Consider the following 27,367-nt stretch of genomic DNA (forward strand, 5'->3'; position numbering starts at 1 on the left):
TTATGGGACAGTTTTATCATGTGAAAAAAGTATTATATTTATATTGGGATTTTGATAAGCATTGAAAATTCGTTCGTCGTTCGTTCCGCACTTGGAGGCTTCATTCCACGTATATTCTATTTCAATAATCTGCATCAATTTTATCTTGAACGTTGGGATGAAAAATATGAATTTTTGAAAAAATTACCATTTTTTTCTAACATAGTCTCCATTTAGATACCTTCTTTCTTTAACCCGCCTGAAAATTACGTTTTTGAAGGTCTGCAAAATAAGCCTCCATGTATGCGATAACCTTCTCACTCGAATTAAATTTCTGCACGTCGAACTTGTACAAGTTTGGAAACAAAAATAATTCGAGTGATCTCGAATCTAGAGTATACGGTACATGGGGTAACCTTACTAAACCAATATAACCGTAGTAACGGCGAAAGTTTGAGCCGGGCCATTGTCTTGGTAGAACAGTACTTTTTTCTTTGTGAACTGGGGCCATATTTTCGGGAATTCGGCATCGTATAATGGAGGGTTTCGTTAACCTTTCTGCTCTTCTACATTTTTAAATGTTTCTTGGTCTCTGGTGTATACCAGTGAGTTCATATTTCATCAACGTTTACGAAACGACGCCGAAATTCCCTTGAATTCCGCTTATAAAGCAACGACTAAGTTAGTCACTTAGGCGTGACTAATCAAAAACCAAAACGCAATCACGTTGAAACTCGTTAAATCAATATTTGACTACCACCATTCAAGAAGAAGAGTCACCGAATGCAGACTCCAAGCGCTCTTAAACTGCGTGATTTCCCTTCCTTGATTGAGTTTCCTATTCAAACAAAACAACGCTTCAAATTCGACAGTGGTTTTGTTAGTTGCCTATCATCTTTAGATTGATTTATTGTTTATTGATAGAACTGCCACAAAAACCAAATTCCACAGTTTTTTGTTTAATAAGTTAATATTTTTTGTTTTGATAAAGATAAATATGTTTTTAACAAAGTCTTTTCCTGATTCTTAAGATCCAAAATCGAAATCTATATGCATATGAAATCAAAACATAACATATTTGTTAACTGTTACAATTTTCACTTTTTTCCGTTTGGTAACAATAGTAACATCAATAAATAAACCGTAAATCAATTAATTTTCATAAATGTGGCATGCCTCAAAGGAGGAAATTTATATTTTAATTATTATACACTCACATAGTCACGTTACCGTTAAGCGACACTTACGGCTTTAAATCATTTTTGAATATACTTCCAGCATGTAACATTATTGTAGAAATTATCCACACCTTTTCAATGTACCAACCACTTTCAACACGCTTTACCTTATTTACTCCTGCAACCAAGCATGCGTTTCACCAACCAACGCCTCAATTATCCGGAAGCGGAAATATGCATAACTATCATAATTATTAATATAATACTTCCACTTGTGTACACTTTCCCCTCTTCACTCTCTTCGGTTTGCACGCTTAGCCACGAGCATAATTATCGCCATTGTTCATATATTTATCGAGGTAATTAGCGTGCTAGTGCTTTATGGTAAATTTAGCCGAAGCCTGGTGCCATTATTTGTGCACTTACATATGCTAAAGGTAATTGCATTGTTGTTAATCGCTTTCAGATATTTTTAGCTACTTTCTTAAGTAAAAGGCATTACGCACAGCGCTTATTATAGTTTAACTTTGAAATTTCGAAAAATTGAAATGAGTGCTTAGAAATGTTGTGAGTAGGTTGAAAGGAAAGGAGCTGGAGTCTTCTGGTTGCTTCCAGGATGGTGGGACCAGAACCCAGCACTGCGGTTGGTACCCATTGCGAAATTGGCCCAAGAGTAAGGTATTCGTAACACATAGTCCCGGCGGCTCTATGCCCAAATTTCTATTCAAACACGAAATCTTATAAAATCTGCGGACTAAAAGAGTTACAATACTATATTGACTATTTTATTCCTATTTTAAAAATAATTTGTTTAGTTCTAAATAAAACGGTGGCTTTCAAGCCACCTAAGATGGAATGAATGATGGCTTTCGACTCACAAAACACCGGTTTGTGATCACGCTCAACATCGCTACTGAGTGGAGGGAGCAATAGTTTAAATTAACTTAAAAAATTAGTGATTTCTCAAATTACTACCGTATCCCTTCTTCTGAGTAACAAAACCTAACCAAATATCTTTCAAATTATGTAAAATTAAATTCTTCATAATATAATTCCATAAATATCGTATCATTATCTACGTACATTCTTATGGTACAAGCAACTCAAAACAAAACGATTTCGTGAACCAAGTTAGAAATTTCACTACACAGATGCCTCTAGCACTGAAACAGAATAAATAATTATAGTTTTAATTTGGAATAACCCAAGATGTGTCTTTATTTCTTTTCTATTTTTATTAGCGTATGCATCAATCATTTTAATTAATACAAAGAAGATAATAAAACGAATTAAAACTGTTAAACGACTTATGTAAACAATTTAATTGAAAATTGTGTAAACTTGTTTAGCATCTTTAATTAAATGCTATCGTAAGCAATCACTTACACTCGTGCGGATAAAAGCGCTGATTATTTCAAAATAATTGCACAAGTTCAAGTGCTATGTATGAACGTGTATGTGTGCACTTTTTCTAATTTAAAGAGGCGAACAAATATAAAATAATAATAAATGATGTGAAAAGTCTAAAATTTATTTTTAATGACAAACCCAAATACAATGATAAAAAATGTGTGTTCTATGATATTTATATAACATTTAATTGAAATTTAAAACAAAAAAAATTCTTCGCCTCATTATTATTTATTGGGGTTAGGTTGCACACACAACTAAGTATTCCAATATTCGAGTGTCATTTTATATTTCATTATAAGTTCAATTGTTATATACCGATTAAGTGATTGTCCAACTTTTCTATTAAATTTGCGTAGTAAAAATTATTAAATTAAATAAATAAATTAAATATTTTTCTTCTAAATAGACCTCAATGATTACCTCTTCATTATCGCTAAATTTTCTTCAATACAGTCAAAAATCTTTGGAGCCCACATTAATTGTAGACGGTAGATGAGTAAATAATGTGTAAGAAATCCAATTTATTAAATTTTAGCATCGCTTTCATTAAATTGTGGTACAATAAACTATTCGATTGTGAATTCGCACGGCTACCACTTTGCACAGAACGTTCTCATAAACAAAATTGCATGACAGATAGCATATCCAAAAGTTCCTTTGAAATCTTCAGAGTGCCAGCTATCTGGATTAGCCGCATGTTAGGTTAGGTAAGGTTATACTGGCATACTACATAGACCTACTGATTCTTAGTAATGCCAGATGGAGGTTTTGTTTATTGTTAATTATGTAAATTTTTGATGATTAAATTCGTAGCAGCTTCTTTTGGATTGGTAAATAAAAATTTAGTCATCTTGGTAGAAAACAAAAACGTTTGTAAAGTGATGAAATTCTGATTTAAATATTGCTGAGAAGATTTCAGTAAAGTTCGAAAAGATCTTTCGGATTAACTCATCATAAACTTAGCTCAGTTTTTGAGAGTTATTGTGTTCGCGCTAAAATTGGATTCCGATATCTGGGATATTAATAAATGTAATAAGATTCGAAAAATAAGTGAATATAATTTCAACAAAATGTAGTGAAATGTTTATCACACCAATACACAATAGAGTTTAAGAAGTTTTTATCCTTAAAAGTAAATATTTTTGAAGTGCCTTACAATTATTTTCGAAAAAATGGTCCACTTTTAAAGAATTTGACTTTAAACTTTCACTCAAATATTGTATTTGTGTCAAGTAGAACACTTCTAAGGACTTACCTTCTAATTGTATGTTTTTTGTTTATCCTCTTAAAAAATATGGTTTTGAATTAAGAAATTGTTTTTAATATACCTAATACATATATCTTTAAGTAATGGAACTAAAAATTAATAAAAGAAAAGAGAATAAAAGAAAAGAAAATATTGTTCATTACAAACATTGTGAATTTCAATTGTCTGAAAAACATTTTTCTTACAATGCAAAAATTGCGTGCCAACTTGTCAAACCGAAAATGAAAAGGAAGGCAAGATGCTGAGAAGTAGTGAATTGAATGCCATTTTGAGGTGTGAATTTTTCATATCTGTCAGCTATGCTTTTGTAGTTTGTATGAATATTTGTGAGTTTGAGTGCACAATGGCATTTCACTGCCCTTTATTACAGTCAAAAAAGGCAACTGAAACATATGGATTGCCAAATATATTAATACAATGTAAAATTGTAGGTATTGCGTTGAAATAAGGGTTATGGGTACTCAAAATTATAGCAGAGCTTTTATGTATGCACATATAAATACTTTGAGGTTAAACAAAGTTGTCATGATAAGCTCTAAAATATGTCATAATTCTTGATGAAACAAACTCACCCCTTTTATACTCGTATGTGAGCACAAGCTTTACTGTAGTAGCCGCTAGACTACCGTATAATTTTTGCCACAATTTGCAATGTGCATGACAACTGGCTACTGATCACAGGCAACTGAGTAGCCAGTTATATACATATATACACCAATTGCCTCATATAATAAGAGTTTTGGACTTTGTATCGAGCCCCCGACTCGTCATAAAGAATTCACGGTTCATATATTCTTCAAATCCGAAACCTTTCGCAAATTTTAAGAAAAAGATTTTCTAGCCTTCGAACTCATATTATATAAAGTATATATGTATGTATACCTATAAATGAACATCATGACGTACGAAGTCAATTGAGCCATGTTCGTCTGTCCCTCGGTCTGTATATGTGCAAACTAGTCACTCAGTTTTTGAGATATCGCTCTAAACTTTCGCACCCGACCTTTTCTCACAAAGCAACTGCTCATTTGTCAGATCGCCGATATCCATATCATGAACTTGTATGTGACATTTTTTTATTTGCCGAGATATCTTCACAAAACTTGACATGGATTATTGTTTGAAATGGATTATGATAAAATCTCCGAAGAAATTGTTCAGATCGAATATATGTGTCATCAAACTGATCGTTCAAAATCCAGTCTTTGTATGGAAAACTTTTTTATTTGACAAGATAACTTCCAAGGCAGCGCTATAATATCCGAATATATTGTTTAGATCGGATAACTATAGCTTATAGCTGCCATACAAAGTGACCGAAGAAAAACAATATCAAGATCTTTTTATACTATAATGCACCTGTGAAGGGTATTTTATGTTCGGTGTAGCCGAAGTTAATGTTTTGTCTATAAATCTAAAAAAATTTCGCCACCCTTCTTTTTAATTAATATTTTATAACTGCTTTACATATTTATCGAGCATTTATTGTAAAATAATTAACCACCGCCAAACAAACAAGATATGCATAAATATACATACATATATATGTATGTAAAAATGTACGTAGCACTGTAACGCGATGACTTGAGCAATTTTTCTTGTGTTTACGTCATCGAAGAAAGCGAAAGTTGTACGAGCATAAGCTGCTGTGGCGCTCGAGTGCGGCGGCGTGCGCACACATAAGCGCTGTCAAGTGGTGTTTACGTCGGCGCGGCAGCGTGACTTGGTGTCTATCTCCAAGTCTACGCTGCAATTGCTCACCGCTTCATGCGCTAACCTCACTGGCATTAATGGTAGTACGCTTACTTCAATACACACAATAGCAGCGACTGTTCATTTGTTGGCATTGTTTCATTTGGTTGGCATTATTTTTGTGCACTTCAGTGTCATAAAGCCTCTTTGAAATCACAGCCTTTAAGATTTGGTTGCAGCAGTCGCGCTTGCATCAGTTTACACCTCAGACGTTGTTGCGGGCATTGTGACAGACACGTATCTTGCTTTTATTTTATGCATTTGACTTGCACTGATGCAGTTGTATGTGTGTGTGCGCATGTGCAAGACATGTCGTAAGTGTTAACAAAGCAGGCGAGAGACATGGCAACGCGTTAGCGGCTAATGTAAAATGTAAAATCAAAAGTAATTAACTTTGGCGAGTTCATCGTCCTCAACGCGTTGAATATAATTAGGCTGGCGTTTACGCCCTACGCTCTTAACCCATTAACTCTCACATTTACTTGTTTACTTACACAAATGTTTCGTCACATTTTAGGCTGGTCCATTTTTTCTCAAATATTGTTGTACCCTGAACAGAGTATATTAAGTTTGCCACGAAGTTTGCAACACCCAGAAGCGTGACAAGCTCAGTCGATTTAACCATTTCCGTCAGTATAAACGCCAACTAGTCCCTCAGTTTTTGAGATATCGTTCAGAAATTTTGCACTGGTCCTTTTCTCATCAAGGAACGGCCGATATCGAACTACCATACCACATAGCTCCCATACAAACTGATCGATCAAACTCAGGTCCTTGTATGGAAATAGATTATTATTCGAGGTATCGCTACAATTCTCAAGCATATTATTCAGATCGGTTTACTATGGCATAAATCTGTCATACAAATTGAGCAATCAAAATTAACATAAAAATCTGTTTATAACCTTTTACAAAATGTGTCAATGCTAAACTCCTACCAAAAGACTTGAATCTTTTGCAAACACGACATCGAGCAAAGGTCGCTAAAGGGTTGCTTGACAACAGACAACGTAGCTTAGAACCCTACATGCATCAGACGTTTTATTACTGCTGACGAGACGTGGTTTATGTATATGACGTCAAAACTGTGCAACAATCTAGCGAATGGCGCTCAAAAAATTAGCCGAAATCGGAAAAACCAAAATTCGCTGCAGACACTGGAGGTCTTCCCAACCGAGGGTTATAACAAGTTTATGGGAAATTGGCATAAGCGTTGGCGTTATATATTGGCTCAGGAACGTATTTTGGAATCGATAATAAATATTTATATTAAAATATGTGAAAATGCTGTTTTTTCTCGGTTCGGGTCACTTTTGATTAGACGATAAAATCTTGATATACAATTACTTGTAGTTTGAACTAGATTCAAAGATTTCCATTATTTGCAATACGTGTCTCTACACCGGCAAAGCACCTGATCGCTATGATGCTTAACAAGCTTTATAACTCAGCATTCTTGGAACTCACACGAGTCACCCTAATACATACACATAAAATGAAAGCACACTAAACAAAAACCAAATCTGCTCATACAACATTATCTTTAGAAATAATGTAATAAAAATAATCTGAACACTCAGTTAGCTCTTATGTAACAAATGATTCATTAAAATACCTATTTTAACATAATTATTTTTAGGTAATTAAAAATAGTACTGGATATACATATGTAACGAAAAACTGATTTAGAAGAAAGGAATATTAATCAAAAATATCAGGTAATTTTCAGAATTTAAGCTTGTGTAATTTACACCAATAAATTAGGGTCTAGCTTGCAAGGAAGATGGTTACTAAAGTAAAAGTCGAGAGTCCCATTTGATTTCTTGTCTTGTGCTATCATATCTAAGTGCTAGTAGTCAAAGCCATCTAGGGGACAGCATCCAGCTCAAACTAGGTGCAGAAGAACATAGTTTTGGCAATGATCTTCATTAAAAATGGAGTACTCGAGGTTTACTGTTATAATTAGACAGTTGTTGTAGAAATTCCTTCACCAAACATCAGTATCTCGTAGTTTCATAAAATAGAAGGCGTTACCGTTACTTGAAGGCTTATGCTAGTCTAGAGTCTAGTATTTGTTCTGGGATAAGGAAAAAATAATCGTATGTTTAGTTAACATGTATTTTAGTGTATGAAAATGTTTCGTTATAAAATGGCATCAACTGAGTCAATCTTCGGAATTCTTTTTTTTTAAGGACAGCGCCGACGGATGACGTCGATCCTAGGTGCTCATGCTTTTTAAATTTCAAATTTTAAAAAATCGGATGTCCTCCTGAAGATCGGTTACGGAATCAAGGGTATCTAAACTTTATCAAAACGAATCTCCGATTATTAAAGTACATTAAATTATGTAAATGTACATAATATTTATTTATTTATGAAGCAAAATGCCTTTTCAAAAAAATTCACTTTTTTTCTCATTTGCAAATGAATAAAACCCTTTAATCTGCATAAGCGTGCAAAATACGTTCAATAAAAAAATTATTTATTTTGATATTTATATCAAATTTTATAGTTTAACTAACTGTGTCTTAAACTTTATTATTTATTACTAATTACCTGCTGCAAGTCTTAATATATTTATGTATATATTTATATACACATATATATATCCCATCCATTTAAACAACTCTACTTCTAGTCTTTCATTTTTGCCACCGAAAAAATTATAAATAATCATTGTTTACTCGCAAAGGAAAATTTATGTATTATATGATTTTCGTTTAGCTTTTGCTTTTGCTTGCATTAATTCAATTTGACTGAATATCCGTTTCGCATAAATTATTATGTATTTATTGTTGCATGTACACGGATGAATGTAGGTATGTATGCTTGTAGTCAAATTAGAAATAAAATATAATAACATTATTACAATAAAGTCCGCCAGATGAGCTTAATTAGCATTATTCATGCGACGCCAAGGCGATTGGGAAGCGCAACTTGGAGATGTGAGCTTTAATAATGCAATCGACTCTATATTTATGTAACATACATACGCACATACATAAGCACTTAAATATATTGTAGTTGTTGCATTTGATTAGTTTGCGTGTTGGCCTCTGGAGAGGACAGTGACTGATGGGTTCACAACCACCTTGTTATTTAATATGCTCGTAAATAAAAACAATAATAAATGTGAAATGGAGTTGAGCGGAAAATTATTGCAAAAGTCATAGGTAACAGACAACAATAAACCGTTAACTTGTTAGTGATATGCCTTTCAGATCTGGTTTCCAACTGGCAATGAACAATTTTCATTTTGTATTATTATTCCTTTCGTAGGCTCTCCGACAGCAACACACAATCGAAGCCTGTATTGTTTTCTCAAAAAAGACCTTTTTTTCCAGCTGAAGCAGCAATTTGAACAAACGAGCGTCGCCAGGCCGACCCCACGTAAATGATCTCAATTTGAGACTTCGGCAAATGGTAAAAACACATAAGCGGACTCCTCAAACCCGAAGAGCGCGAGCTATTTTAGACGACAATTTACACTGCACCCTTCAACTGACAATGCTAATAGACTGGAGCCCACATAATTTCACTGATGAGGAGGCTCAAGATGTCATCAACAAGACGAAATCATTTAAGTTTATCGATCCAGGTAGCATAAACAAATTGATGCTAAGGACGGGAGTAAAATATCTAACCAAAGTCCTAAATATGTCGTTGACTACTTTTCCTATACCTGATGTGTGGAAAGTCGGAAGAGTGGTCCCACGACTGAAACCAGGGAAACCATGGAAACCCGTCAATCAAGGGAGACTTATTGTCCAATAACTGTCCCTTCCATAGTAGCAAAACTATTAATGCCTTTTTACGACTTCTGGGCCTAGCAGACCATGAACATGGTTCTGAATCAAAAACCGCCTGTGAGTGACAGTTCTAATAACTGTCAACCATACAACGGTTCCACATTCTCACCAGGACTGAAGATCCGTCCTATTTCGAGGTCAAAAATCTAAGTTAGAAATAATTAAGTAGGCTGATTGCTATAACTTTTTCATTAATTTATTAGTTGCTATAATTCATAAATTTACTAAATTTAATTAAATTTTTAAGTTGTCCAAAAGTCCAAGTCAGCAACTTTTCATATTACACACCAACGTCCGACGTTTAACAGTTGCAACCCTGTCTAAAATATCCAAACAGCTGTGACAATCGACCGGCGACGCTGAAAACGAACTATTTGTTATTGTTATTATGTGAGACGTGAATGAGCGATTATTATAATGAACTAACTTCTGCAATTTGAATAATACAAAACGGGTCGACTAATAAGTGTTAACGTTTGCATTGAAGAATAGTGCACAAATTGGAATAAAATACGTAAAACTAAAGTTTTTGAAACAAAGCATTTCAAAAGTATTTATTAATAATTTTAAACTCTAATATGAATATAAACAAAAAAATATCACGCGATTAAGCGGCATACATTGATACTTTAAGATAAACACAACGACTGAAATTTATGAATTGATTTATACAGGCTTTCACGCGAAATATACACAATTACAGCTACGAAAGCCATTGTGTTGACCACTGTCGCTGTAGCTGGACGTGTTTGTATTCTATTCCACTGTACACTTCTCTTCCGGTGTGCACAATAATACAGAATATTTTGAGCATATCCCATCTAAAGTTCAATTAAAGAAAATTAAACATTTTTGGAACAAAATGGTTGCACAATCAAAGTTAAATCAAGTCTTCAGTTATCAATCTTGGATACATGCCGTGTCCGGAGCAGCTGTAAGTGTGGCTAATTTTATTTACAGAATTAGTTTTATAATCAATTATAATTTCAATATTTTGTAGGGTGGCTGCATTGCTATGAGCACTTTCTATCCACTTGACACGGTCCGCTCGCGTTTACAACGTAAGTTGAATGTGCAAATTATTTGAACTTTGCACCATTATCCATGTATGTATAGGTTTAATATATATTTGGTCAATGTGCATAAAATGAGAACGTTTTTAGCGAAAGTAAACTTTAGGCAGATTTATAAATTTGTTAAATTTTTCAGTTGAAGATCCAGATAAAAATGGCGAGGCGCGAAGTACCATAAAAGTTATTAAAGAGATTGTAACTGGCGAAGGCTTTCAGGCATTGTATCGCGGTTTGGGACCGGTGTTGCAGAGCCTGTGTATTTCAAATTTTGTATATTTTTACACATTCCACAGGTTGGTTTATTAATTATTGTTTATTGTTCATTTCAAAAAAAATTATACATTTTTGATTACAGTTTAAAAGCTCTAACTGCAGGCAGTAAGCAACAGTCTGCTTTAAAGGATCTATTCCTAGGCACAATTGCCGGTATTATTAATGTATTTTCTACCACCCCGTTTTGGGTGGTAAACACGCGTGTTCGCATGCGTAACGTAGCTGGGACCTCAGATGATGTCAACAAGCACTACAACAATTTGATTAGCGGTCTGTTATATGTTGCCAAAACTGAAGGCATTCGTGGTCTATGGTCCGGTACTATACCATCACTAATGCTCGTCTCTAATCCAGCTTTACAGTTCATGATGTATGAACTATTGAAACGTAATCTGATCAAGTTTACAGGCACTGAGATATCAAATTTGGGTTTCTTTTTAATTGGTGCACTTGCCAAAGCTTTTGCTACTATACTCACATATCCTTTACAACTAGTCCAAACAAAACAACGTCATCGCACAAATGCCACTAAAGAGAACCAAACAGCTGCAGCATCAAAGAATACCTCAAATGACGCGAGCATGATGAAAATTATGTTGAACATACTCCAACATCGGGGCTTTAAGGGTCTTTTCCGTGGTTTGGAAGCAAAAATATTACAAACCGTCTTAACGGCAGCGCTTATGTTCATGATATATGAGAACATTTCTTCCACTGTGAAAGTGTTATTAAATAGGACACCTACAACGCTCAAATAGATTTAAAAGATATTCACTTTGTGGATATTCGTACAAGTATAATTTATTTATATTCTAATCTTTTCTTTGATGGTGTAATTATTATTTATATACAATATGTATACTGAATCGAATGGGATAAAAGTTCAAAATTAATTTTCATTGAAATAACGTGCATAAAGTGAACTTTGCTAAAAAAAAATTAAGGGTTAATTGTTGTTGATTTTTTTTTATAAAAAAAAGGGGGTTTTGTTGTATAATTTTTTGTTTATAAAAATTAAAATACATGAAGAGACTTTGCTAAAAAATAAGGGGTTTGTTGTTGTTTTAAAAAAGTAATATTTGCTTCTTTCCATGTGCCATACATAAATAAAAGTTTAAAAATACAATATCTTCAGATTTTGAGGATTACTGATTAATCAGATCATATATGTATATTATTATTACTTACCGACTTGGACCACAATAAACATATTTGGACAAAATAGAGTTTAATTAACTTTAATGATACATCGTTACAAATCAGTTAGAAATTTTATGTCAATCTCCAGTTGTCGACACATCCTTTTCAAGTTAATCATCGTTAACGATTTGTTTATTTTTGTTGTCAATTGGTTTATCATCACTTTGGGACTTTTCGGCCAATTCGGAATCTTTAGAAAGTTCCACAGAATCTGTTTCATTTTGTTTTTTGACTTTTTCTTCATTTAGGTCTTTATCTTTGCTATTCGCCAACTCCACCAGATTATATTTCCTGTATTTCAAATAACCATCCAGCACGGATAAACAGCATAACCCCTTTATCACCTCTACAACTATAGTTTTAGCAGCATTTTTGAGATCGACACGATTTTTTATATTCTTTGATTGAACCAGCGCAGCTAGATCATGAATAACATCATCACGTTTAACATCATTATTATAGCGCTTGTTGAAAATAATCGCAAAGGTGGTGCCTTCTTTCAGGAAATATTTATCAAAAAGTACACCACCGGCGCTATTGATATCTGCCAAATTGGCACGACATACCACTTCAACGGGCACTAGTCGTAGTAAGAAGCGCGATTTCTGTTCGCGTGTTTCTGCAACATCGCTGACAATCCGTGTGCCCAGTTCCACCGGTTCTGGTAATGTAGTGCGAATGAACACACAATTGGTTGCGCCTGTGTCCACTACTTGGAAACGTTGTTTGACGGTGTTTTTATTCTCCTTCGTCGACTTTGTAGCATCAATTTCTTTCTGTAAGTCATCTGCTATATCCCCCGCATCCTCCGGCTCTGATTCTTTGTCCTGTGTAGACGTGGTAATATCTTTATCCTTTGGACCATATAATTCATCGGCATAGTGGTTCAGTACATTATATGCTTCTCGTACGCAGTCTTTTTCACGGAAGTTACAGGTGGCAAGGAAACCGCGTTGACCCACTTCCATGAACTGACGCTTATTACTTTTGAAGTAATTTTTTTGCTTGAAATGTGAAAACTTTTGTTTTTTTGCTGCCGGTCCACTCATTTTTAATAACAGTATATTTATCAGAGACAAAGTATTTATTTTAACTGAGAAAACAATATTTTTTTGTTTTGAGAAAAGGCGGCATGTGTTTTAGCCGACAGAGCGATTAAACAAACCGCAGACTTGCAATTATAATTATTGAACCAAATCCCAAAAAATAAAAATAAAAGTTCTCATTTTTCTTATACTTGAATTGAAAAGAAAAAAAAGTCTTCTATGAATCAAATATTTCTTCTTTATAGAATAAATAATATTAATTAATAGAAAAAAACCATATTGCCTAAGGGCATTTATAATTATGTTTATTGAAACTGGCAGCTCTACGAAGCACAGCCAATTTCACAATCATCCTTTTCGCGTTCTATTTTCGGTGGCCGTTCGTCTACTTCGTTCATTTCAATTTCGTTCGCCGATGGGAGAGGTTCATTTTTGTGTGAAATACTTCGCTGCTGGTGGAAATGTTTCCGGTGAAGTCTTAACAAAATGGCGGATGTACACCAATTAAATCTTCTCACATCCAATAGTAAATGAATAATTATTTGGATATAAAAACGAAAGGTATTTAATTGATGCATAATCTGATTTAAGAAATTCTTATTTCTAGAAAATTTGATAATTTGTGCACGATGTATCTCCAGAGACACAGAAATGTCTGTGCTATGGTCGCATTTTGAACGTGCTAAAGAAACAAATTTTGCTACTCATTAGCATCGTTAGGTTACACCGAAATCCATTACTGTAACCATGGAATTCCAGAGTAGGACAACTAATATTCACAATAGATTAATTCGAAAATTTATTAAGGCAGAAAAATGTTAATGTTGAAATTTTCTTTTGTTTTAGTGAAATTGTTGCAAGATGTATTTATACAATTTAACATTACAAAAGGGTACCGGTGTTACCCACGCCGTTCATGGTAACTTCTCGGGTGGTAAACATCAAGAGGTTATACTTTCTCGTGGCAAATCGCTTGAATTGGTACGTCCAGATTCGAATACCGGCAAAGTACATACTGTCTTGTCGGTAGAAGTCTTCGGGTGCATACGTGCGTTGATGTCATTCAGATTAACGGGTGGTACCAAAGGTGAGTGCGCGTATATCAAATTTGAATATAAAGTTTTGTGGCACGAATCCCTATTGAAATTTCAAAATCAATTGAAAACTTCAATAAGACTTATATAACCGTCTAAGTGCAATAGAAAATAACTTGGCGTCGCATTTGATATGGTTTTGTGCCATATTGAACTGAAACTCTGAGTAACATGTAAAACATAGGATATTCAAATACTAAATATTATTGACAAATAATTTAAATTTTCAGATTATATTGTTGTTGGTTCAGACTCTGGACGGATTGTCATACTTGAGTATAACCCAGCTAAGAACTCGTTAGATAAAGTACATCAGGAGACTTTTGGGAAATCTGGGTGCCGGCGTATTGTGCCGGGTCAATATTTCGCCATTGACCCTAAAGGTCGTGCTGTCATGATTGGTGCTGTAGAAAAGCAAAAGTTGGCCTACATTCTTAATCGTGATACACAAGCACGTCTTACAATTTCGTCGCCTTTAGAAGCACATAAGTCGAATACGCTCACATATCATATGGTTGGAGTGGATGTTGGTTTCGATAACCCTTTATTCGCTTGTTTGGAAATCGATTACGAAGAGGCCGACAACGATCCAACAGGTTTGTAAAAAATTCAACATATTCATACTTTTTATTCGCACTTTATAGACATGCCGGTTGTATAGATTAAACACACAATTGGCTTGGCAAAGTGCTAGATAAATTGGCTACTGAACCATTGGTACTTGTATTAAACTATTTTGCAAATACTTCACTGATATGTCGCCTACAAGAAACTATTATAATATAGAACTTTTGAGATCTGTTCACCATTAAATATAGGTGAATTTGTAAGCACTTTTAAGACATGTCAATTAAGTGGCTCAACGACTTAATTGGCTTGGCAAAGTGCTATAAAAAATATTATCCTCTGAACCATTGGTATTTGTAGCAAATCTAATCGCAAATACTTCACTGATTAGATGTTAACAATTAACTTTTATTTTTTAGATGTAATTATCAATTCGTCTTACGACAGCAATTCTAAAATTAATCCCTAAACATTGCAGGTGAAGCAGCGCAACGTACACAACAGACATTGACTTTCTACGAATTGGATCTCGGTCTTAACCACGTAGTGCGCAAGTACTCTGAACCGTTGGAGGAACATGCAAACTTTCTTATATCTGTGCCGGGCGGCAATGATGGACCTTCAGGTGTATTAATTTGCTCAGAAAATTATCTTACATATAAGAATTTGGGTGATCAGCATGACATACGTTGTCCTATACCACGTCGACGCAATGATTTGGATGATCCTGATCGTGGCATGATATTCATATGCTCGGCAACTCATCGCACAAAGAGCATGTACTTCTTTTTGGTGCAAACCGAACAGGGCGATATATTTAAGGTCACACTCGAAACCGATGACGATGTTGTATCCGAGATAAAGCTGAAATATTTCGATACTGTACCGCCGGCAATTGCTATGTGCGTATTGAAAACGGGTTTCCTCTTTGTAGCTTGTGAATTTGGCAACCAGTAAGTAAAAAATAAGTAGATTTAAGCAAATGTTGTATAACCGGTATTATATTTTTTTTATATAGTTATCTTTATCAAATTGCGCATCTCGGCGACGATGATGATGAGCCCGAATTCAGCTCAGCTATGCCACTTGAAGAGGGTGAAACATTCTTCTTTGCGCCACGTCCACTGAAAAATCTAGTTATGGTAGATGAAATACCATCATTTGCGCCTATAATTACGTCACAAGTAGCTGATTTGGCCAATGAAGACACACCACAATTGTATGTGTTGTGCGGTCGGGGACCACGTTCTACTATGCGTGTGCTGCGCCACGGCTTGGAAGTCAGCGAAATGGCTGTATCTGAACTGCCAGGCAACCCTAATGCTGTTTGGACAGTTAAGAAACGTATTGACGGTTAGTGTTCATGCAGCATTTATATGTCATACTGTAGTTGTGTAAGAAGTGAGAGTCGATAATGCAAGTTAAATACGTGTACAATTTACGCATTGCTTGCATTTTACCTATATTTGTACAATATTTTTAATGTAAACTGGTGTATTTGATGCTTATGTATACGTAATACCATCTCCTCACCCAATACTATCAAACATCCAACATCCATGTTCCTCACATTCTACTTTGTACACATAAGGTCTTAATAAGTCCTACATGCAAAAGCATCTAATTAGAAGAACATAAAAATCAAACACCAGTTCTCTTCTATTTCAGGCGGTTAACTCTTGCATTGTGTTGTGCCGGTCGGCGTGACTGTCGAGTTACTTGTGCATAAAATTATTATGAAATGATTTAATGATATACACATGCCGGTTAATAAACTGTGCGTGCGTACAATAAATTAATTGTCTTAAATAGCATCACAAATATAGGTAAGGCAACATTTCTTGAAATCGCTGATTTTTTTTTATCAGTGTAGTGTTTTAAGCTGATTTTATGAAAATATGATACAGATACTAAACAAAGCGATAAACAAAGTGTGTGTGTGTGTGTGCGTTGGCAATGAATATAAAATGATGTTACTTATCCGTGTTTCAACTGATTTTCTTTGATTAAAATTAAGGTTATCTGATTATTCATTGTCAACAGATATATATCTCAATATTTGAAGAAGAAACTGTAACTTTAAGAAATCAAAACGCTAACCCCGCATTTCGCATATATTTGGTCTTCTCTTCTAGATGAATTCGATGCTTATATAATAGTGTCGTTCGTGAATGCTACGCTGGTTTTAAGTATCGGTGAGACCGTTGAAGAGGTAACTGATAGTGGTTTCTTAGGCACAACGCCTACGCTGAGCTGTTCCTCATTAGGCGATGATGCGCTGGTTCAAGTATATCCCGACGGTATACGTCATATACGCTCCGATAAGCGTGTGAACGAGTGGAAAGCGCCAGGCAAGAAATCGATCACAAAATGTGCAGTAAATCAACGCCAAGTTGTCATTACATTGTCCGGAAGGGAGCTGGTTTACTTCGAAATGGATGCGGTAAGTAAATATAATATGTTATGTTGTAAAATTTACAAAAAATTCATTATGATGACAAAAACACCTTAAAGAACAATCGTGTTGAGACACTTTGTGTCCTGCAGTGCTGACCAAACACAAAATTATAATTTCTATGTAATATAGCTGTATAATTTATACTAACGTTAATTTTTGTAACTTTCAGACTGGCGAGCTTAATGAATACACTGAGCGTTCGGAGATGCCCAATGAAATAATGTGTATGGCGCTTGGTCAAGTACCGGAGGGTGAGCAGCGTTCTTGGTTTTTAGCCGTCGGCTTAGCTGATAACACCGTGCGCATTATCTCACTGGATCCAAATAATTGTCTATCGCCTTGCTCCATGCAAGCGCTGCCATCACCTGCCGAGTCGCTTTGCATTGTGGAAATGGGTCATACAGAAAATACCACGAGTGGTGCAAATGATGAACCCGCTGAACGTAGCGCCAACACGTCTGCAAAGGGCACAATTTACTTGAATATTGGTTTAAGCAATGGTGTACTGTTGCGTACAGTACTCGATCCCGTTTCGGGCGATTTAGCTGATACACGTACACGTTATTTAGGCTCACGTCCAGTGAAGCTCTTCCGCATACGCATGCAAGGCTCTGAAGCTGTGCTCGCCATGTCCAGTCGTACTTGGCTTTCGTACTACCACCAAAATAGATTCCATTTAACACCTTTGTCGTATGAAACCTTGGAGTATGCTTCGGGTTTCTCCAGTGAACAGTGTAGCGAAGGCATTGTGGCTATCTCAACAAATACTTTGCGTATTTTGGCTTTGGAAAAGCTGGGCGCCGTATTTAATCAAGTCTCATTTCCACTCGAATACACGCCTCGCGCTTTTGCTATACATCCCGACACTGGGCGTATGATTATTGCCGAGACCGATCATAATGCGTACACAGACGAGACGAAGAATGCGCGTAAGCAACAAATGGCAGAAGAAATGCGTATGGCTGCGGGCGATGAGGAACGCGAGTTGGCCAACGAAATGGCAAATGCATTTATCAATGAAATTTTGCCCGAAGAAACATTCTCTTCACCTAAAGCTGGTCTGGGTTTGTGGGCTTCACAGATACGCGGCTTAGACCCCATACATGGTCATACGTTATTTAAAATACCATTTGTGCAAAATGAGGCCATTATGTCGATGTGTGTACTTAAGTTCAATATCGCTGCCGACGGTCGGTACTATCTGGCAGTTGGTGTGGCCAAAGAATTGCAGTTAAATCCGCGCATAACAAATGGCGGTTGCATTGACATTTACAAAATTGATCCGACCTGTTCGAATATCGAGTTTATGCATCGCACTGAAATCGAGGAGGTACCTGGCGCTTTGGCTGGTTTCCAGGGACGTCTATTGGCCGGCTGCGGTCGTATATTGCGTATTTATGATTTGGGCAAGAAGAAGCTGCTCCGAAAATGCGAGAACAAACACATTCCCTATCAGATTGTCAATATACAGGCGATGGGACATCGTGTTTACGCGTCGGATGTGCAAGAGTCTGTCTTCTTTATACGTTATAAGCGTGCCGAAAATCAGCTTATTATATTCGCTGACGACACACATCCACGTTGGGTGACGGCCACAACTTTGCTGGATTATGACACAATTGCCATTGCCGATAAATTCGGCAATATGAGCGTGCAACGGCTGCCGCATTCGGTCACCGATGATGTGGACGAAGATCCAACTGGCACTAAATCATTGTGGGATCGCGGCCTGCTATCTGGCGCTTCGCAAAAATCGGAGAATATTTCTTCTTTTCATGTGGGCGAAATTATCATGTCATTGCAGAAAGCTACCTTAATACCCGGTGGCTCCGAGGCCCTTATATACTCTACGCTCAGCGGCACGGTTGGCGCGTTTGTACCATTTACCAGTCGTGAAGATTTCGACTTCTTTCAACATTTGGAAATGCATATGCGCAATGAAAATCCGCCACTGTGTGGCCGCGATCATCTGAGCTACCGCAGTTCGTACTACACCGTGAAGAATGTGTTGGATGGTGATTTGTGTGAGCAATATTTGTCTATTGATCCGGCCAAACAAAAGAGCATTGCCAGCGATATGTTCCGCACGCCGAATCAAATTTGCAAAAAGCTGGAGGACATACGTACACGTTACGCTTTCTAAGGTAAGTCCTTGTGCAGAAAGTGGCTTTTCATAATTTTTTCATATGATGATCATTGTTCTAAAGACACATATGTTAGAACCTGAAATCTTATGATTGCAACAATCCGGACTTACAACTGATTTTTTTTTTATTTATAATGAATATGCAGTTTACTTGATATTATTTTTCAAGGTTTTTTTGTTTTTTTTTACAGCTGTGTACGGCGTTTGCGCTGGAAGTGTATTAATAAACAACTTATATTATAATAGAGGTAAGCATTGTTGCAACGTTAAAATGTTTTTAGCATCAAATATACTAATTAAGTAAGATACATGTATGTGTTCATTTTTTTTGTGATGACGAGATTTACCTTGGGACACCTATGAAACCTGTGATTATTGGACATTTTTATTCCTGATATTTACAAAACTTTTATATTATATAATAGAATAATGCTTTTCAAAGTTATTTATTGTTTCCTTTTTTTTACAGATAGGTAGCGTACGATTAAGACTCATCATTCATGCGACATTTAATTGGCGTTTATTAGGTTAGTATAAAAATAATTCCTAAAAAAAATGTATAAAATTTAATGATGACCAATTACCTTGGGACACCTATGAGAACATTTGATTAACAAGGATTATTAGCACTGATTTTTAATCACATATATTTTTATTTTTTATAAAATATTATTGAGTAACTTTAAAAACATGTTATTTTTCTTTTGCAGTTTAATTGGCTCTAATGTATACTACATATGTATAAGGACACTGCTGAGATGTTCAAAGGTTAATATTTTCTTATTATTATTTTACGCTTTTTAATATTTTAATTGATGATCCAAATATGTTAGACTTATGAATTCATTTGATTAAATTTTTTTTACTGAATTTTTATTGCAAAATAATTTATTTGTTGTTTACTTGTGTGCAAAATTACTAAAACACTTTATTTCCTCTTGATTCATTGCAGGTCTCAACAGTATTTTGTAAATTTTTATTGAAAAACAACCACTCATGACTGCCCATTTCAAGATGAAAAATATTAGCATAATACAAATTTAGAGGTTAAGTTGGCTTGCTTATTACTAGTGGAGCATTTATGTTTAGTATCTATAATCTAATTGTCTATGTTAAGAGTGACTGAACAACCTATTAACTTATTATCATTAAAATATATACATATAAAAAATAAAAATAAAATTTTAAACTTAAAAACCGAGTTTTATTGGAAATCCGAATCTTGGACATTAGTTAGCCTAATTTCTCAAAGGGCGTTTAAGGACTCAAGTAAAAATATGGCGCATTTATTAAAAATCAATATACCGTAAATCAGAGAGGAGGGGTGATCGCGTTGTTTTTTCTCCAGTAATGCAGTACAATGATCGCCGTGCCAGCCAAATTTCGGAATAGTATATGATTTGGATATAGACTTAACCATTGCAGTATTCCACGAAATTTGTATATATAAGTTAATCTATAATTTAAAAAAATTAGAAAATATAAATTACTTTTCATTAGACAAAAATATATTTGTTCAAAAAAATCACCTCTCACACGCCTCATCTCCCTAGATAATTATCTAAAATCGACTCCCTAATTTTCGGAGTAGATTTATCTAGCCATTTTACCAGCACTTGTTGACAGTGCACAGCAACCCTGTCAGTCACCAGATGATTTTACAAACTTTGAGCACTGCGTAAATAAACATTCGTTATCAAAACAATTTTGCGCATTGGGCCGAATTTTCAATAAATACTACTAAGGACACAAAATAATGGATTACGCTCCATTAAATTTAGTAAGTATATTAAATAAAATCTCCTTGATACATACATTTCATTTAAAATGTATTTCCAGGCACATTTTCATGAACGTCGTGCTAATCGCTTTCTCAATCGCCATCGCTACGACGACGCCTATAAGGCAATAGAAACCTCGTTGATATATCTACAAGATGCATTTAAATCGGCGCTGATGCAAAAATCTGTGGAATTGTTAAATACACAAAAATGGGAATACCAGAGAAAGTTAAGTCAAATACAAATGCATAAGCAAGAGCATGAAAGTTTAAAGCACAAAGAGATTGTACCACTATCGGCCACAACAACAAACACACCACCCGTATTAATATTCAGAACAGACAGTAATCTGACTGCACAATCTGTAGCCAAATCAATTGATCGAACAGTACGAGAATTTGACACTAAACTTAACATATCACCAATAAAGCGTACGAACAGCAGAGAAAACAAAGACTATCGTAGTGCAAATAATAGTGCCGAAGCGCATGGCGGCCCACCAAAGGGGGTTGTGAAGACAATTGCACCTATTACACAGTCACCATACGAACGGAATGCAGATAGACCAGCTTTTTACATAACTGATAGCGATGAGATACCATCGTTAACACCACTCGAATTACCTTCTTTCGAATATCATTCCTACGCCTCAACCCCATCTTTGACTAATTTAAGCGCGAATTTTAATAAATAATAGTGAATGTTTGTTTCGAATATGTGACGATCTCTTGCGAATGGCAATACCCAGACAGCATATGTATTATGTGTATCAAACAAATATACAATATTATAAATTTAATTCATTAAAGTATTACAACAAAAATTATATCGCTAGATTTTTTTTTATTTCGCTAACAACCCTTGAAGTAAGGCTTCCATATCGGTTTCGGTTTCGACGTCCTTTAATAACAACAGTACCTGCGCTTCCATTTCATTCAATAAAGGCGGCTTACTGTAGGTTATAATCAGTGTGTTGTACTGATGGTGTGTGCTAATATTTGCTTGCGTTGGAAGCAGATTGCAACGGTCCAATTCAGGTACTGAGATTACCTTGTAATATTTTTTATTTGTAGTACGAACAACAATCGCGCGTTTATCAGGTTCCGTTGTAACTTGGTATACTTGAATTGGATATGGTAAGTTACGTATACGCCATTCGATGTTTTTCTTTGTGATGCGTTTGGTAATCACAGGAGATGTGTTACTTTCCAGAAGTGTAAAATCATTGTTAACACTAGAATTGTCTGCATCACCGCCGCCGCCAAGGCCCTGATTAATCTGGCGTGGTGTTTCGCCCAATTCGATTTCCCACTCGGGTTCCCCCATTAGTTGCTTGCACTTACGCCACGCTCTACGCTGCACAATACCTGTTTCCATGCTATACTCTTCAGCCATTTGCTTACCATCCGGAAATTTATAGTATATTTTGCGGCAATGGCCACTGATCATTGAATGCTTTTCAGCACTACGTAAGTAGTTAAGCCAATTTTCGTAGGACATTTTGTCTTTGTAACTAACGTTTAAATAATTTTTTGTGGAAAATGAGTGTTAAAAATTAATTAACTTCAAAATTTCTGTGATATTTGTTATTTTTGAAGTGTTTGATCGAAGTAAATACGTTGCCATCAGCGCACGTTTTGTTTTAAAGCTGTTTCGCATGCTGCCACCTTAGTAACAAGTTTCAAAATAATATATAGAAATAAATAAAAGCACATTTTTATAAATTATTAATGCATTCCGCATAATTACTGAACTAATTTTATGAATGTTTATTATAAATTTAAAAAAATTGTTTAGTTAGTAATTGAATATACGATTATATACAACCCTGCTGCAAGTAAAGAAGTAACACGCATATATGCCGGTAATTTTTAACTGTACTGCTCACACTTATAAAATTTGAGCTTAAATTTGATGTTGAAAGAAGTACGATAATATGCCAATGGAAATACACATCATCGACTGAATTTGACTGAACTTCAATCAAAGCAGCGACAAAAGCAGCAGCAGCGCAGTTCTACATTTTCACAAATTTCAATCTATAAAAAGTAAGAAATTTAAATTACTAGGGTAATAAGCTAAAAATAGGACAAAAGACAAAGCACGAAGGCTAAAGCATAAAGAAGTTTTAAATTATATTGTTTTGTTTTTATTTTCGCCGAAACTTTTACAGCTCATCGGAATCGCAGAAGGAAAGTTGTTCCAGAAACCTATTATTTTGTAAAACGCAGCAAAATGAGTCTTGTCTGGACTTTGATTGCTACATTTCTGTACGCAGAAATTGTCGTAGTTCTTCTCTTGGTTTTGCCTGTAGCCAGTCCATACAAATGGAACCGACTCTTCAAATCGAAGTTTCTAGCGATGCTGGCACAGCAGGCGCATCTATACTTTTTCCTCATTATGGGTGTATTAATTTTATTCCTATTGGATGCCATACGTGAAATGAGAAAGTATTCGACCCATGAAGCTGGCGGTCACGAACATCTTAATGTCGAAATGCAGCACAGCATGCGTCTCTTCCGTGCACAACGCAACTTTTACATTTCTGGTTTTGCAATATTCCTCGTATTAGTCATACGTCGTCTAGTTACGCTGATCTCTGCACAAGCAAACTTGTTGGCTCAAAGTGAAGCTTCAATGAAGCAGGCACAAAGTGCCACCGCAGCTGCCCGCACGTTGATGGCTGAAAAGAGCACCGAGAAGGCGAAGGAAGCTACTGAGGATAGCACACTCACTGAGGTAAGTGACGTGTTACCAAATTGCTTGTTGTTTTTTTTTTTTTTTGGTTCAATTTGTTATTGGTTTTGGCTTGGGCTGTACAAAAAAAAGAGTTCTTGTACCGAAAAATGTGCATCAAACAATGTTTTGAATTTTTACCTGAGTAATATATTTTTGAATATATTTTTCACATACTCAATTTAGTTGTAGATATATGTAACTTGGAAAAAGCTTGCACAAGTTTATTTACTAATCTCCTGCTTTAACGAGGAGTTGCCGCTCTATATAAATTATATATTGACATTTTCGTCAAGCGACTCTGTATGGATGTATAGTAAAAAAAAAATAGTTCTTTAACGCTTCCGATGCTTGTATAAAAACGCCTTCGCTGTTATTTTTCTATCCACTTCAAGAATATAATTCTTTCGTCTATTCCTTTCGTCGTTTACTCCCACCGGGTAAAATGCACAGATATTAAAGTTGCGGAGACGTGTACAAGGACTCAGTGCCAGCCTCAGCTAAATATTAAAAAAACAAGTTTGCTCGAATAGACCACATAAAATAGTATATCTAAAGGAACTTTGTATTGTAAATTCCAAGACAAACACACATAGTGTGAACTTTAGCTTTTATTAGAAAAGAACAAAGATGTTAAAAATTATATCACTTTCAGCTCAATGAATTGCGTAAGAAAGTACAAGAACTCACATCTGACTTGAATCGTGAGAAGAAGGATAAGGAAGCTTTAAAATCACAAGCAGAAAGCTTGAACAAGGAGTACGACAGACTTACCGATGAATACAGCAAATTGCAAAAGAAGATTACCATCAGCGACATTAGCAGCGGTAAAGGTGGTGATAAGGATGATTAAACAAACCACGAAATCAGTACTCAATAGAGAAATATTTATAATTTAATCATTATAAATATATTTTTGCTACTGAGGTACATGTGCAGTTGCAGTTGAATCGGTTTACACACTGCTGTTAACATCTCAAAGAGACTTGAAGTTTGAATTTGTTAAAATGAAAAGTGATGAGTTTATCTAAATTGAAAAGAATTATCTTAAATAATGTGGACTATTATATAATAGTATACATAAATATTCATAACATTAAAAATAACAAAGAACTAATATTTTTAAAGATCAAAATGTTTCTTCTAATTGCTTTGTAGTTCTCTTAAGAATTTATCTTTAGCGTGTTGGTTAATACTTTTTCTCACATATATATATAAACGTATTATTTCCTTTTGTATACAAAAATTATGAATTATTAATAAATGCATGTATGCTTGAATTGACATGCAAAATTTGCGCCTATTTAGTCATTTAATTATGTTATATCTCCATGTGCTTAATCACTTTATTGCAAAAGATTTTTTTGAATGTTATGGACAGCTCAGCAGCTGTATTATTTACTATGCGAAATGAACATATGCACATACACACATGAACTAGTGATGATGATTCATTATTTAATTTATTTATTAGTACACATCAGCTACCTTTCGATGGCATTTAGAGTATGCATGTACATTTGATATTTCAGCAGCGGCTTTAGATATCTTAACCAGTTTTAATACCTATACTTTTTTATTAGAATTACATTAGTACAGTAATTGCTATCTCAATAATTTCGTCATTATTAAACAATTTTTGCATTCTGTTTCATTTGTGTATATGTATGTTATGTATCAAATTCATCTGATAAGCAAGTACACAAAAATACACAATAATAAAATTTGCTATCAAATATAATTCCACTATTTGTGTACTTTGATAAAGTCGACAATAATTATCGCTTTATACTTAGAACATTAGGCATTCGTTAATTAGTTACAATCATAAATATTTATTAAGTGTACAACGGCACTTAAAGTGATTTACATGCAAACGTTATTTTATTTAGTTCCCAAATCACACATACTTAATTCATGACCACCAAAAACTGACCGAAAAGCTCGCACTTTCGGCACGCACATAATGCCACCACTTCGGCGGTATATAAAGACAATCGCCCGCTTGCAAAGTAACATTATAAAAGGTTGCTTGTGCTGCCAATGGAAATATTTCGTAGTCCAATTGCGCTGCATCCAGTTGGGAGGTATTACAAAGCATTTCCGTATCGTGTGGATAAAGATTTGGCGTATCTGTTGGTGCTGCCAAGATTATATGTTTTCTACCAAATACTTGACACAGTAAATTGTGTTCGGGATCATAATGTAACGGTGATATAGTATTCTTAGGACCCAACCAGGCTTTTATAGAAACATGTCGGGTATTTTCGCAATCACTCGTACGCAAGGTGCAATAATCCGGTATGCGTATATCGGCTTTAAGCGCAGGTATTTGATCGAACAACTCATGTTGTGCTAAGTATTCAATTTCATTGTCGGTGTTTGCGAATTGACGTTGGAGAAAATCACGTATTTTTACTAACTGCTGTGACCATTCATCGGTGGTGTAATTAGAACCAATTTCAATAGGCACTGTGCGATTTCCCGCCAGTTTGTGTATGTAATTAAGATTACGCCACTTTTGCAAAGCTGGCCAATGCGTTACAGTGTTAAGTAGCAATGCGGGACGTTCGGTGGTGAAACATTTTGTGCGAAACTCCTCTATTGAGGGACAATCTAAAACTGGTATGTCGCATTTAAAATGTTGCCGTTTGAGTTGCTCGATGATTGGCAGTGATGTCTGCGTGTTTTCGTCTTTAAAACAAGAAAACATGGCTTTTTCTGTATTACTATTTAAAAAATTGAAGCTTACCCAAAACTTTGCTAGTATAGCTTGTCAGTTCAGTTTGGAATTTATCACTTCTTTCATATAATCCTTGTGTGCAGCCAATCAGTATAGCCTCATCGAGCACTTCGGCGCAACGCGTTAATTGCTGTTTGGAAACACTTTCGCAAAGCAAATAAAATATCTTTTAAACATATGTAATTTCAGCAAAGATGTACCTGAAGCTATTTCACTTACTTTGAAATAATTGGATAGAGCATAAATTTTGCGCACTTCCAGCGGCACTGCACTGAAGTGCCCGGTGTGTATGCGTTCCCAGCATTTGTCCACTAAGCTACTAACCAAGTAGTACACTTCCTCGTTGTATTCATATGCTTTTGAGTTTGATTTCTCAACATCTGTCGCTGCCAAGCCAAGTATGTAATTTGCTTCGGGCTCATTTTCTAAAATACTTTCAATTTCATTGTAAGTTGGTAAATACTTGTAAATTTCTGTGCTTTCTTCCATTTGTTTACTATTTTCTCACAACTCTCCAAAATTTAGTCTCCAATTTTTTTATTTTAAAGTGGAGAAACAGCTGATCCGATCTCTGTTTCCTTAGTGTTGCCGGAGTATTTATTTTATAAGAAATTTACTCAACATTACAGGACTTAACAAAATCAATACATATATTATAAAAATTAAAAAAATTATAATAATAATAAATAAAATCTAATAATATTTTATTTAGCAATCGGCGCTTTATTTCTAAAAAATTTTCATGAATTTCTGGGGTTCAAACCGGACTAGATCCTCGAATTAGCAGCCCTTGACTGGATAAAATCCGTGTCAATTCCGCTAACGTAGTACTGGATGTTGTGGGAATTGCGC

The 27,367-nt window shown here is 35.1% G+C and overlaps 7 protein-coding genes across 8 annotated transcripts; 4 read left to right on the forward strand and 3 right to left on the reverse strand.

Moving 5' to 3' along the window:
- Window positions 1-9,763: 9,763 nt before the first annotated feature.
- PMP34 (Peroxisomal Membrane Protein 34) lies at window positions 9,764-11,687 on the forward strand. 2 transcript variants are annotated; one of them, XM_014247605.3, is made up of 5 exons: window positions 9,764-9,948; window positions 10,073-10,332; window positions 10,399-10,459; window positions 10,608-10,764; window positions 10,827-11,687. In XM_014247605.3, the coding sequence occupies exons 2-5, from the start codon at window positions 10,261-10,263 to the stop codon at window positions 11,500-11,502; spliced, it is 966 nt and encodes a 321-aa protein (XP_014103080.2). In that variant the 5' UTR covers window positions 9,764-9,948; window positions 10,073-10,260; the 3' UTR covers window positions 11,503-11,687. The 2 variants fall into 2 exon arrangements, with proteins under 2 accessions (XP_014103080.2, XP_069968018.1); XM_070111917.1 differs by having other exon boundaries at window positions 9,764-10,332.
- Window positions 11,688-11,966: 279 nt separating this feature from the next.
- Window positions 11,967-13,108, reverse strand: LOC106627471 (THUMP domain-containing protein 1 homolog). Its single transcript, XM_014247606.3, has one exon. The coding sequence runs from the start codon at window positions 12,991-12,993 to the stop codon at window positions 12,055-12,057; it is 939 nt and encodes a 312-aa protein (XP_014103081.2). The 5' UTR covers window positions 12,994-13,108; the 3' UTR covers window positions 11,967-12,054.
- A 265-nt stretch (window positions 13,109-13,373) lies between these two features.
- On the forward strand, window positions 13,374-20,452 carry Sf3b3 (splicing factor 3b subunit 3). The gene is made up of 11 exons (XM_014247583.3): window positions 13,374-13,551; window positions 13,837-14,077; window positions 14,315-14,680; window positions 15,130-15,604; window positions 15,670-16,004; window positions 16,787-17,094; window positions 17,279-19,253; window positions 19,447-19,503; window positions 19,725-19,782; window positions 19,966-20,023; window positions 20,208-20,452. Exons 2-7 carry the CDS (start codon window positions 13,852-13,854, stop codon window positions 19,250-19,252), a joined length of 3,684 nt encoding a protein of 1,227 aa, XP_014103058.1. The 5' UTR covers window positions 13,374-13,551; window positions 13,837-13,851; the 3' UTR covers window position 19,253; window positions 19,447-19,503; window positions 19,725-19,782; window positions 19,966-20,023; window positions 20,208-20,452.
- A 426-nt stretch (window positions 20,453-20,878) lies between these two features.
- Window positions 20,879-21,862, forward strand: LOC106627383 (uncharacterized). Its single transcript, XM_014247475.3, has 2 exons — window positions 20,879-21,035; window positions 21,095-21,862. The coding sequence occupies exons 1-2, from the start codon at window positions 21,012-21,014 to the stop codon at window positions 21,728-21,730; spliced, it is 660 nt and encodes a 219-aa protein (XP_014102950.1). The 5' UTR covers window positions 20,879-21,011; the 3' UTR covers window positions 21,731-21,862.
- LOC106627384 (protein DPCD) lies at window positions 21,740-22,687 on the reverse strand. Its single transcript, XM_014247476.3, has one exon. It carries the CDS (start codon window positions 22,534-22,536, stop codon window positions 21,880-21,882), a length of 657 nt encoding a protein of 218 aa, XP_014102951.1. The 5' UTR covers window positions 22,537-22,687; the 3' UTR covers window positions 21,740-21,879.
- Window positions 22,688-22,924: 237 nt separating this feature from the next.
- LOC106627464 (B-cell receptor-associated protein 31) lies at window positions 22,925-25,075 on the forward strand. Its single transcript, XM_014247594.3, has 3 exons — window positions 22,925-23,084; window positions 23,210-23,775; window positions 24,428-25,075. The coding sequence occupies exons 2-3, from the start codon at window positions 23,272-23,274 to the stop codon at window positions 24,623-24,625; spliced, it is 702 nt and encodes a 233-aa protein (XP_014103069.1). The 5' UTR covers window positions 22,925-23,084; window positions 23,210-23,271; the 3' UTR covers window positions 24,626-25,075.
- Window positions 23,059-27,128, reverse strand: JMJD5 (Jumonji domain containing 5). The gene is made up of 3 exons (XM_014247593.3): window positions 26,735-27,128; window positions 26,525-26,681; window positions 23,059-26,466 (listed from the first exon to the last, which is right to left on the reverse strand). The coding sequence occupies exons 1-3, from the start codon at window positions 27,002-27,004 to the stop codon at window positions 25,688-25,690; spliced, it is 1,206 nt and encodes a 401-aa protein (XP_014103068.1). The 5' UTR covers window positions 27,005-27,128; the 3' UTR covers window positions 23,059-25,687.
- Window positions 27,129-27,367: the final 239 nt, after the last annotated feature.

The sequence above is a fragment of the Bactrocera oleae genome, chromosome 6, assembly GCF_042242935.1.
Source record: "Bactrocera oleae isolate idBacOlea1 chromosome 6, idBacOlea1, whole genome shotgun sequence".
NCBI classification, from domain to species: Eukaryota; Metazoa; Arthropoda; class Insecta; order Diptera; family Tephritidae; genus Bactrocera; species Bactrocera oleae.

What these genes read in the sequence shown, in the direction of transcription:
- LOC106627384 (XM_014247476.3), bottom strand. Translation starts at nt 22,536, where the DNA reads ATGTCCTACGAAAATTGGCTTAACTACTTACGTAGTGCTGAAAAGCAT.
- Sf3b3 (XM_014247583.3), top strand. Translation starts at nt 13,852, where the DNA reads ATGTATTTATACAATTTAACATTACAAAAGGGTACCGGTGTTACCCAC. An exon ending in ATTAACGGGTGGTACCAAAG is followed by an intron (nt 14,078 to 14,314) that starts GTGAGTGCGCGT and finishes TTAAATTTTCAG; the next exon opens with ATTATATTGTTGTTGGTTCA. An exon ending in GCTTGTGAATTTGGCAACCA is followed by an intron (nt 15,605 to 15,669) that starts GTAAGTAAAAAA and finishes TTTTTTATATAG; the next exon opens with TTATCTTTATCAAATTGCGC.
- PMP34 (XM_070111917.1), top strand. Translation starts at nt 10,261, where the DNA reads ATGGTTGCACAATCAAAGTTAAATCAAGTCTTCAGTTATCAATCTTGG. An exon ending in ATGCCGTGTCCGGAGCAGCT is followed by an intron (nt 10,333 to 10,398) that starts GTAAGTGTGGCT and finishes AATATTTTGTAG; the next exon opens with GGTGGCTGCATTGCTATGAG. An exon ending in GGTCCGCTCGCGTTTACAAC is followed by an intron (nt 10,460 to 10,607) that starts GTAAGTTGAATG and finishes TAAATTTTTCAG; the next exon opens with TTGAAGATCCAGATAAAAAT.
- JMJD5 (XM_014247593.3), bottom strand. Translation starts at nt 27,004, where the DNA reads ATGGAAGAAAGCACAGAAATTTACAAGTATTTACCAACTTACAATGAA. An exon ending in CTCTATCCAATTATTTCAAA is followed by an intron (nt 26,682 to 26,734) that starts GTAAGTGAAATA and finishes TATGTTTAAAAG; the next exon opens with ATATTTTATTTGCTTTGCGA. An exon ending in CTATACTAGCAAAGTTTTGG is followed by an intron (nt 26,467 to 26,524) that starts GTAAGCTTCAAT and finishes CTTGTTTTAAAG; the next exon opens with ACGAAAACACGCAGACATCA.
- LOC106627383 (XM_014247475.3), top strand. Translation starts at nt 21,012, where the DNA reads ATGGATTACGCTCCATTAAATTTA. An exon ending in ATTACGCTCCATTAAATTTA is followed by an intron (nt 21,036 to 21,094) that starts GTAAGTATATTA and finishes ATGTATTTCCAG; the next exon opens with GCACATTTTCATGAACGTCG.
- LOC106627464 (XM_014247594.3), top strand. Translation starts at nt 23,272, where the DNA reads ATGAGTCTTGTCTGGACTTTGATTGCTACATTTCTGTACGCAGAAATT. An exon ending in AGGATAGCACACTCACTGAG is followed by an intron (nt 23,776 to 24,427) that starts GTAAGTGACGTG and finishes TATCACTTTCAG; the next exon opens with CTCAATGAATTGCGTAAGAA.
- LOC106627471 (XM_014247606.3), bottom strand. Translation starts at nt 12,993, where the DNA reads ATGAGTGGACCGGCAGCAAAAAAACAAAAGTTTTCACATTTCAAGCAA.